The following is a 9,538-nucleotide window of genomic DNA, read 5'->3' as shown; positions in this document are numbered from 1 at the left end:
TAGAAAGGGGGTCTGAGGGGCCTGGTCGCTGGGCGGAGACTCTCCTCTCACTCCCAGGGAGGTCGTCCGTCCCTCCCGGAGTGTGTGGGTGTGGGTGTGGGTGTGTGTGTGTGTGCGCGCGCGCGCGCGCGAGTCCCCACCGGGGAGGGGCTGACAGGTCTGGCCAGCGGGACCCGGGTAGCTCACGCCTCCCTTGACCTTTTTTATCAACTCCAGGCCTGCGAACCGACTCAGGGAAGAATATTTTCAGTTGGGATGGCTTCCCCTCTCAAATCTATGGTGTTTGGTGCATTCAGACAGAGCCGATTTGGTAGCTTTGTGACCTCGAGGAAGGGGCTCAACCTCCCTGAGCTTCCGTCTCCTTGTCTGCAAAACGGGGCTCCCTAGTAACACTAACCTGCAACGTCCTTGAAGCCCACTTCCCGTGCCAGGTTCTGCGGGGAGCACTCGGCGTGCATTAGAGCGCATTCCCCCTCCCTGCGGCCCTGTGTGGTAGATACTGTTTAGGACTCCATTGGAGAGATGGGGAAACTGAGGCTGAAAGAGGCGAGGTAAGTTATCCAAGGGGCAGCACAGCTGATGTGTGCGGAATCGGGATGGAACCCGGGTTTTTCTTCCTTCACAATCTCAGGTTCACCCTTATCCCACACAACTGTGAGGATTTATATGCAAAGTGCTTGCACTTACCCTAATTCCCTTCCTTCCTTCCTTCCTTCAGGAACTTTGGGGCTGGGATCCTAAAGACGTGGGTGCAAGATTCCAGTCCTCCGAGGGGAGTGGGCTGAGGCCAGGCCTGGCTCCCCTCCCTCTGCAGAGTCTAGGATGTCCACCACCCCAGGGGCCCACACAGGGGTCCCCACTGGCAGCGGGGAGCCGCCTTCCGCGCCCCCCGACTACGAAGACGAGTTTCTCCGCTACCTGTGGCGTGATTATCTGTACCCCAAGCAGTACGAGTGGGTCCTCATCGCAGCCTACGTGGCTGTGTTCCTCGTGGCCCTGGTGGGCAACACGCTGGGTAGGTCTAGGTCTTGCCCCGTGGCACTGCGGATTTCCCCTGGGGACCGGAGGGGTTTCTGGACCTCGCCTTCTTCCCTGGTAACGCTCTCTCTCCGGGCAGTGTTGGGAGGGGCTGGCCCTGAGGGCGGAGCTTGGGTGGGCGTGGCCCTGCCGCAGGCTCCAGCTCGTCCCCGCCCACCCGCAGTCTGCCTGGCCGTGTGGCGGAACCACCACATGAGGACGGTCACCAACTACTTCATTGTCAACCTGTCCCTGGCTGACGTGCTGGTGACTGCCATCTGCCTGCCAGCCAGCCTGCTGGTGGACATCACTGAGTCCTGGCTCTTTGGCCACACCCTTTGCAAGGTCATCCCCTACCTACAGGTGAGCTCTGCCCAGGGACTCCCCCCACACACACAGACTTGCCCTTCAGACAGTTCATGGTGGCTCAGGACCCCTGCAATACCATCCTCTACTGCCAGCAAGGGGGTCCCCAGGCCCCGCACTCATGCCGAGGTTACCTTCCGGACACATCCACAGATAGATACACGTCCATGGCAGACACATGTACAGTCGCACCCGAGGACGTGGGCACACAGTGGAGGACAGAGGCACCGCTCCACAGAGACTGGCACACACGCTTCCCCAGGGGGGATGCCCTGGTCCCCCTCCCCTACGGTGGGAATCGAGGTGTGTGGGGAAGGCCAGCCCATGGGGTTAGTGGAGTGGAGGGAGGGCTGGCTGGCTAGAGGCCGATGGGATCTCTCAGTCATGCCCCTTGACCCTCTCCCTGCACCCCAGAAGAGAGGGAACACCCCTGGAGGCAAGGCCCACCCATACCTCTAGCCTAGGCTCCTCTCTGCCTCCCAGAAGGAGGATTCCTTTTTCCTAAAAGACTGGGATAGCAACCCAGGGCAGAGAGCATGCCTCTTGGATTTCCCACTGTTTTGAGATTTTCCATACAACTGGCTGACTCTGTTGACCCTGAGAATAAAGACAGACAGGGGATGGAATTCACTTTGCTAGAGTTGTTTAACCCTTTTATGTCTGTTTCCTCACCTCTATCATGGAAGTAATAACAGCCCACTCTTAGAGTTGCCATGAGGATGAGAACAGTGAGTTATTCACAGTAGGAGAGCACTTGGGTGCCAAGTCCTGGGCTGGACGTTTCCTATGCATGATTTCATTTACTCTTACAAGCACCCCGGCAGGCAGATGGCATACTCCCATTCTGCAGATGAGGCTCAGCAAGGGTGAGGGATTGGCCCAAATTCCCACAGCCCATGAGAATTGAGTGGAGTCAGGGCTCACACCACTCTTGGCTCTTCCACATCTCTGGGATGGGAGACCATCACTCACCAACTCCCACACTTCTGAGTGGCCCCCAAGAGGACTTATGCTGTCCCCATGGGCCAGGCGGTGTCCGTATCCGTGGCAGTGCTGACTCTCAGCTTCATCGCCCTGGACCGCTGGTATGCCATCTGCCACCCGCTGATGTTCAAAAGCACCGCCCGGCGTGCCCGTGGTTCCATCCTGGGCATCTGGGCCGTGTCCCTGGCCGTCATGGTGCCCCAGGCCGCCGTCATGGAGTGCAGCAGCGTGCTGCCAGAGCTAGCCAACCGTACCCGGCTCTTCTCTGTCTGTGATGAGCGCTGGGCAGGTAATGGCCAGCCTTGGGCAGGCATCCCTGAGGTAGACCCCTCTGGGTCATCTTCCCCTACAGCAGGTATCTAGCCTGCGATACTTACAGGGTGGGCACCGCCAGGGTGGGTGTCTCCCAAGAGGACACCCTATGGGATGCCTCCAGGGTGAGTGCTTCCTGGGTGACCACTTTATGCATCTGCTAGGGGTTCCTCCAGGTTGGGCAGCTCCCAGGTCTTCTGCCATAGTACCTAGAGGGGCCCAGCTGCCCCCAGGGTGGCATTGCTAATGAGGGCGGGTGAGGGGCACCTGAACAGGGCCCATACCTTGCCTCTCTTGGCCCCTGCAGATGAGCTCTACCCCAAGATCTACCACAGTTGCTTCTTCATTGTCACCTACCTGGCCCCGCTGGGCCTCATGGCCATGGCCTATTTCCAGATCTTTCGCAAGCTGTGGGGCCGCCAGGTGAGGACCACTCCACTGTCACTGCCCGGGCTGGGAGGGGTTGGGGACCCTGGTCTAAGGAAGTAGACAGTCCCATGCTCTGCACCTATCTGGCTGCGGGCAGAGATCGGCCAGGCCCAGAGACAGGTGGAACTCAGAGCAGAAAGTGCTGGTGCTTCCAGGGGAACCGCCTACTAACATCATTATCATATTAATAGCTGTCCTTATTGTACCATCCATACCCAGCTGAGCTCACATCCTCTTCACCACCTTATGAAGTAGACACTATTTTTATTCTAATTTAACATATGAGGAAACTGAGACCCAGAGAGATGAGGTAAAGCCTCCCAAATCACTCAGCTAATGAGTGGAAGATTGGGGGATCCAATCTTCCAGAGCCCGGCTTCCAATGCTCAGGTGATAGCCATGACAATGATAGTAATGGCAGCCCTGGGCTGCCTGCCAAATCTGGCACCACTATCTAACGAAAGGAGCAATACTACCCATTTTGCAAATGCTAAGTAAGGGCACCCAGCTTGCCAAAGCCAGTGAGGGGCAGAGCCTTTCCGGTCCCAAGACCTGTCCTCTTTTTTCCAGTAAAGACTGACCCACAGTGGTGGTTTTTTGGGGAGTAAGGGAGGGGTGGTGCTCAGAGGCCCTTGGCACTAGTGGGAATGAGTCCTGGATCAGTGTCTGGGCAGTGAGAGGACGCAGACCAAAATATGACCAAGTCCAGGTTGGATGTTCTCACACCAAGACATTCTTTCCATTGCTCAGGCAGTACTGACCCAGGCCTTACAGGGTGGCATGTGGTGGAGACACAGACTGGCTAGCCTTGTCCAGGCAGGAAACCTGGTTTAAGTGGGAAGTTACTTTGGGAATGCCCTGTTGAGTGAGGCCCTCCTTGGCTGGCTAGCCTTGAGGTCTACCTTGCAGTCTGCCCATCTGCCTCTCACAGCCCAGTCAAATAGGACACTATCCTTATCTCACAGACAGGGAAACTGAGGCTCAGAAAAGGAAGTGAGCCAATCAGATTTTCCCACAGCTCATGAATGGCTGAGCTGGCCCTAGACCCTGTTTCCCAAATTCAAACCCTTCTTGTGGGGTGATTTGGGTGTCTGGTGCTGGGAGAGGCTCCAAGGATGTCTGAGGCTGCTCCAAGAGCCCAGAAGCTACCTAGGCTTGTGGGCACCGACCTAGGCTGGGATCTGTGCTCTGAGACCCTGGGCAATCCATGTTGCTAACCTGCTCACCCCACCACAGCCACTGGGGAGGCATAACTCACTCCCCACCTCCCACCAAAGCTGGAAGTGAAGCTTTAAGGAGGAAGGACTGGTGCAGAGAGGTTGTGCAGGCCTCAGGCTAGAGCCTGGGGCCTTGTCAAAGGTCTACTCTTATCAGCTGTGTGACCTGGGGTTGTCCCTCCACCTCTGTAAGTCCCAGTTGCCTCAACTATTGCGAGGCTTTTTGCAAGATGGTTTCACAGCTAGCTAATGGAAAGTGGAAGCACTTATTCACTCTCGAATCTAGAAGCAGCCTTAGTCTTTATCATTCATGTTAGGTTCCTTTCTATTGCAAGGGTCTGTTCCCTTTGCTCACCTCCACCCTGCGTGGGGTCCAGGCAGCCTCCGCCTAGAGTGCAGGCTGCAGCCAAAGGGAAGGCCCCTCCCACCCACCGCCTCTGTCTCCGTGTGTGCTGGGCAGATCCCCGGCACCACCTCAGCCCTGGTGCGGAACTGGAAGCGGCCCTCGGAGCAGTCGGAGGACCAGGGCCAGGGCCTGAGTGCAGAGCCCCCGCCCCGGGCCCGGGCCTTCCTGGCGGAGGTGAAGCAGATGCGCGCTCGCAGGAAGACGGCCAAGATGCTGATGGTGGTCCTGCTGGTCTTCGCCCTCTGCTACCTGCCCATCAGCGTCCTCAATGTTCTCAAGAGGTGAGAGCACAAAGGGGCCAGTCGGGGGCTGGGGAGAAGTTCTGAGGTCGGAGGAAGGAGCACTCCTCTCTGCTTTGGAGGAAGGCCTGGCTCACTAGCCACTGTGTGACCTCAGGGCAGGTCATTGCCCATCTCCCGGCCTCAATCTCTAAAGTAGGGGTAATAACAGCCCCTGCCTCCTGGGGCTAGTGTGAAAATTCATGCATTCACTCACTCACTTGATCGTCAGATTCTAAGGGCTGGGTGATCAAGGCAAAGCCCCCTTCTTCCAAGAGGTTACGTTATAGTGGGAGAGAAGGAAAATGAATTCCAATCAAACAAAATAAATATATAACATCAGGCATGATAACTGCATGAAGAAAAATAAAATAAGGAAAGGGGATAAAGAGTGACAGAGGTTGGTTTTTGGTTTATTATTAGATATAATGGTTTTTTGTTGTTTTGTTTTTTTTGTAAAAAAAAAAAAGGCCTCTCTGAAAAAAAGACATTTGAGCAGAGGCTTGAAGGAAGTGAGGCACCAAGCCATGCAGGTGTCTGCAGGTAGAGGCTGCAAAGATCCTGAGGAAGAGCTTGGCCTGTTCAGGGACTGGCAAGCTTATATGAAAGGCCATTTTAAACAAGCTCCTACTGGTATTCAGCACAGAGCTTGGGCCCCCAGAGGAATCTGCTTCCCTCCTACTGCAAACTGCTTCAGCTGTAATGCTCAAACCTGTCCATAGGCAGGCCCCCTCTGCAAAGCACTTTGACATCATTCATCTCATAGAGTTCTCAGAGGAGGTGACTGAAACTAAGGGGGATGAAGTGACCTGCCCAGGGGCACAGCAGGTGAGGGACCACAGGTGCTGGGGAAAGAATATGGGCAATTCGACATGAGACCATCTCAGTTTGAGCTTGTGCTTGGCCACTTCCTGGCTGTGTGTGGGTTACTTAACCTCTTTGAACCTCAGTTTCCTTATCTGAAAAAATGGATGTTGTCTATGACTCATTATACTACTGATGAGAAAGGGATGGGGGAGAGGCAGGGGATCAGATAGCTGATGACTGAGCAGATGTACTCTGGTCCCTGTCCCCAGGCTCACCCTGGTCACACTCCTCTTGGCCAGAGAAACCGCAATTGTGGTCAAGACACCAAACCCAGAGGCCCTGGGACTGTCCACCTGGTAGACAGAATTGGACAGTGGGAATTCTAGCACATGACAGCTCTGCAGTCAGAGTTCTGTGAATGACCTGCCCCCCACCTTCCACTCACATTGACCCCATTTCTAACTGTCCCCCACCCTGGCCCTAGAGTGTTTGGGATGTTCCACCAAGCTAGCGACCGAGAAGCTGTCTATGCCTGCTTCACCTTCTCCCACTGGCTGGTGTATGCCAACAGCGCTGCCAACCCTATCATCTACAACTTCCTCAGTGGTGAGTGGGCTGGGGAGGCAGAGCAGTGGGGGGCAGGATGGCCAGTAGCCCCCAAGATGCAACAATCTCCCACCCCCAAAACATGGCCCGAATAAAGGAAAGGGTAGGGTGGGGGGAGGATGTACCATCTCCCTCTGGGAATGGTGACCCCTTTCTGGAGCCCCCAGTCAGGGGAAAACCTAGCCTTGTCCAGGCAGGAAACGGGGTTTAAGTGGGAGACAGGCCACAGCCCAAAAGTGGCCATAGAAAGCTGAGTGGCACCCAATATCTGGTTTTGCAGATACTGCAGACCAGTGAGTGAGTGGAAAGGACAGACACTAGGCCAGCTCACCGCTACCCCCGTTGGGTGCACACACAGTAGGACTCCAATCAGCCCCTCTCTGATCAACACAGGGAGATGAGTTCATCTTCTCCAGAGGGAGCCAGGCCTGTGGGGAGAGGTTCTGGGGGCACCTGCCTGAGGGGACCATGCATTCTTGAGCTGTCGGGATGAGGGAGGGATGCCCGCAGAGGTAGCCCAGGGCCAGGAAAGGGCTAGACATACTGGCAGAGTGGTAGAATCTTGGGACCTATCCCTGGATCCACCTGCCTTCAGCACCACCCCTCTTGTTCTCCCTTCTGCCAGTTGAGAACCCAGTCCTCTAGGCCTCCTCTCCTCTCCATCCCACAGTTCTCATCTCCCACTCCCTCTACTTCCCAGCCTCAGGTGGTAATGTCCTGGCCCCCTTTGCCAGCAGAGATGCAACTACCAGGCCTCTGATTTGGGGCCAGACTTCTATAGAACTGGTCCAGATGATAGTTCAAGCTCTGACACAAATCATCCGTGAAGAAGAAGGGGTCAGGGGTCAATATTATAGTCCTCATTGAGACTCAAAAAAGGCTGGCTGGCTAATTTCCAGCCCAGAGGTGAGATGACCTTTGCAGCAAAGGAAATGCCCAGCAAAACTTCCTGCCATGTATCCCTTTGTTTTGTCTACCTTTATTGAGCAGCTACTGTGTGTTTGGCCCTGTCCTGGGAACTGGAGATCATGATTGAAGCATGATCAAGGAGGTTTCAATTCTGGAAAAAAACAGTTTCCTTGGTATGCTTTGGCTGAACCAGGTGGTTGTGGAAGTCCTTCCCTCCCATGCAGTCTTCCCCTTTAAGGACTTTAGAATTAGATAGCTACAACTTCTGGCTGGGTGACCTTGGGCAAGCCACTGCACCTCCATCTCATCCAGGAAGTGAGGATAAAGGGCTCCAACCTCTCAGGGTGCCGGGATGATTCAGGGGGCAAGGGGGACTGAGACCACGAGAGCCACAGTACATTGCCTGGCACAGCCCTCAGTGAAGGCTGCTGCGGCTGTCATAATCATTAAGGAGAAAGCCTAGCAACAGATAATGAGCTCCGAGCCCCCTGCATATGCACTCCAAGGAGGACAGAGCTGACCTGAAGCCCTATACACCACGTTTTGAGCCAGGCTCTGAGCCAAAGTGCAGCCAAGGAATCAGATAAAAATTGCATTTCTCCCCAGGAACTTGCCCCAAGGACTCTGTCCTCCCTCTCCATGGCAGTGAGGAGGCCGCCTTGGGGTTCTCTCTATCGCAGATCTACCCCTTACCCCTGCCCCTGCCCCTGCCTTCTCACAGGCAGCTTGACTGGACCTGCATGGGTATCCCTGGGCCCAAGGCCCCTTCCTGCTGTATCTGTCTCATTACGGCTATATCTTTTGTCTTCCAACTAAGGCAAATTCCGGGAGCAGTTTAAGGCCGCCTTTTCCTGCTGCCTGCCTGGCATGGGTTCCTGTGGCTCTCTGAAGGCCCCCAGCCCCCGCTCCTCTGCCAGTCACAAGTCCTTGTCCTTGCAGAGCCGGTGCTCCGTCTCCAAAATCTCAGAGCATGTGGTGCTCACCAGCGTCACCACAGTGCTCCCCTGAGCGAGGGCTGCCCTGGGGGCTCAGGGAGGTATAACCCATTCCCTGCTTGGGCAGTTCCAGGAGGTGGACCCTGCGCCCTGCCAGTCTGCTCTCCCGGCTCCTGGGGGATCTGCCCCACCCCTGCGAGGCCGCTGTGCTGTGGTGGGAAGAGTGCTGGATGGAGTGAGAGACCTGGGCTTCAGTCCCAGTTTTCTGCCTGTATGACTCTGGGCAAATCACATGCCCTCTCTGAGCTTGTTTCCAAAGCTGGGCTGAGAGGATCAGACATACTCAAGAGCGTAGAAAGCTCCTTGTAAAGTGCTGGGGACATGATTACCTTTGCCCTCTCATTTGGCCATACCCCACAGTATCATCCATCCATATTACCTTTCCAGAAATTGGTCTTCCTCCCAAAGACCCCCTCTTCTGCCCAAATACAGGCCTTCCCTGGTGTCTGCTGTAAAGGTCCCAGCAGGTATTTCCATCTGGACCAGGGCTGCTCTTGGTCAAGCACTCTGATGCCTGCACAAGCTATCCTGGGCCCAGCCGCTCTCCAGTGGGAACTCGATCACAGCCCCACCCATACCAGGTGCCTGAGTGCACGCACCATAGACTGGAGCCTGTTGGCTTTGTGGTGTGATAAAACACTCTCCGTGTGTCCATTTGGCATGGGGGCCAGCAGCCTGAAGCAGTTGTAATTAAAAGCCTGGCACTGAATGTTCCCTTTCCTTGTCATTGCACAAAATCTGTTGCTGCTTAGGTTAGGAGCAGAGGGAAGGGGGAGAACCTGGGGGTAGGGGAAAGGGCAAGAAGGCACTGGAATGCTATCCTCTGCTCACCACCCCTCCCACCCTCTACCCCACTGGATCCCAAAGGGACGCAGACCCTGGCCTTGGAGTACGCATGGTGCTACCTCCTCATATGGCGCCAGTCCTCTGATGTCCAAGATCTTGATCTTTGGCACATCTGTCTGCTTGCTGGCCAATGGTCTGCAGAAGGTAAAGGGCTGCTCAGGCCTATTTACTGTTATCTTCACCTTCTTGGAAATCAGGGTTTGCATTTATTTTCTATAAACTCACAGGATAAAAAGAGAAAGCCAAACAGACTCAGTCAGAGATGCTCTGTCTGCCACCAAGACGATTGGAGGGCTGTCAGAGGCCCTGAACCTTGTTGCCAGAGCAGAACGTGGCGTGCAATCTGAAGTGCTGCTCTGCTGAGAG

The 9,538-nt window shown here is 55.3% G+C and overlaps 1 protein-coding gene across 1 annotated transcript; it reads left to right on the top strand.

The window, feature by feature from the left end:
• The first annotated feature begins 522 nt into the window (after window positions 1-522).
• On the top strand, window positions 523-8,349 carry HCRTR1 (hypocretin receptor 1). The gene is given in 9 exon segments (XM_077137306.1): window positions 523-551; window positions 719-767; window positions 769-1,015; window positions 1,202-1,380; window positions 2,413-2,656; window positions 2,987-3,102; window positions 4,786-5,012; window positions 6,301-6,422; window positions 8,149-8,349. Coding segments are annotated over 9 exon segments (1,404 nt in total). The 3' UTR covers window positions 8,340-8,349.
• Window positions 8,350-9,538: the final 1,189 nt, after the last annotated feature.

This window comes from Tamandua tetradactyla, chromosome 2, assembly GCF_023851605.1.
Source record: "Tamandua tetradactyla isolate mTamTet1 chromosome 2, mTamTet1.pri, whole genome shotgun sequence".
Taxonomy (NCBI): domain Eukaryota; kingdom Metazoa; phylum Chordata; class Mammalia; order Pilosa; family Myrmecophagidae; genus Tamandua; species Tamandua tetradactyla.
Note: the sequence above shows the minus strand (reverse complement) of the source record. Positions and strands in the feature narration are given on the sequence as shown.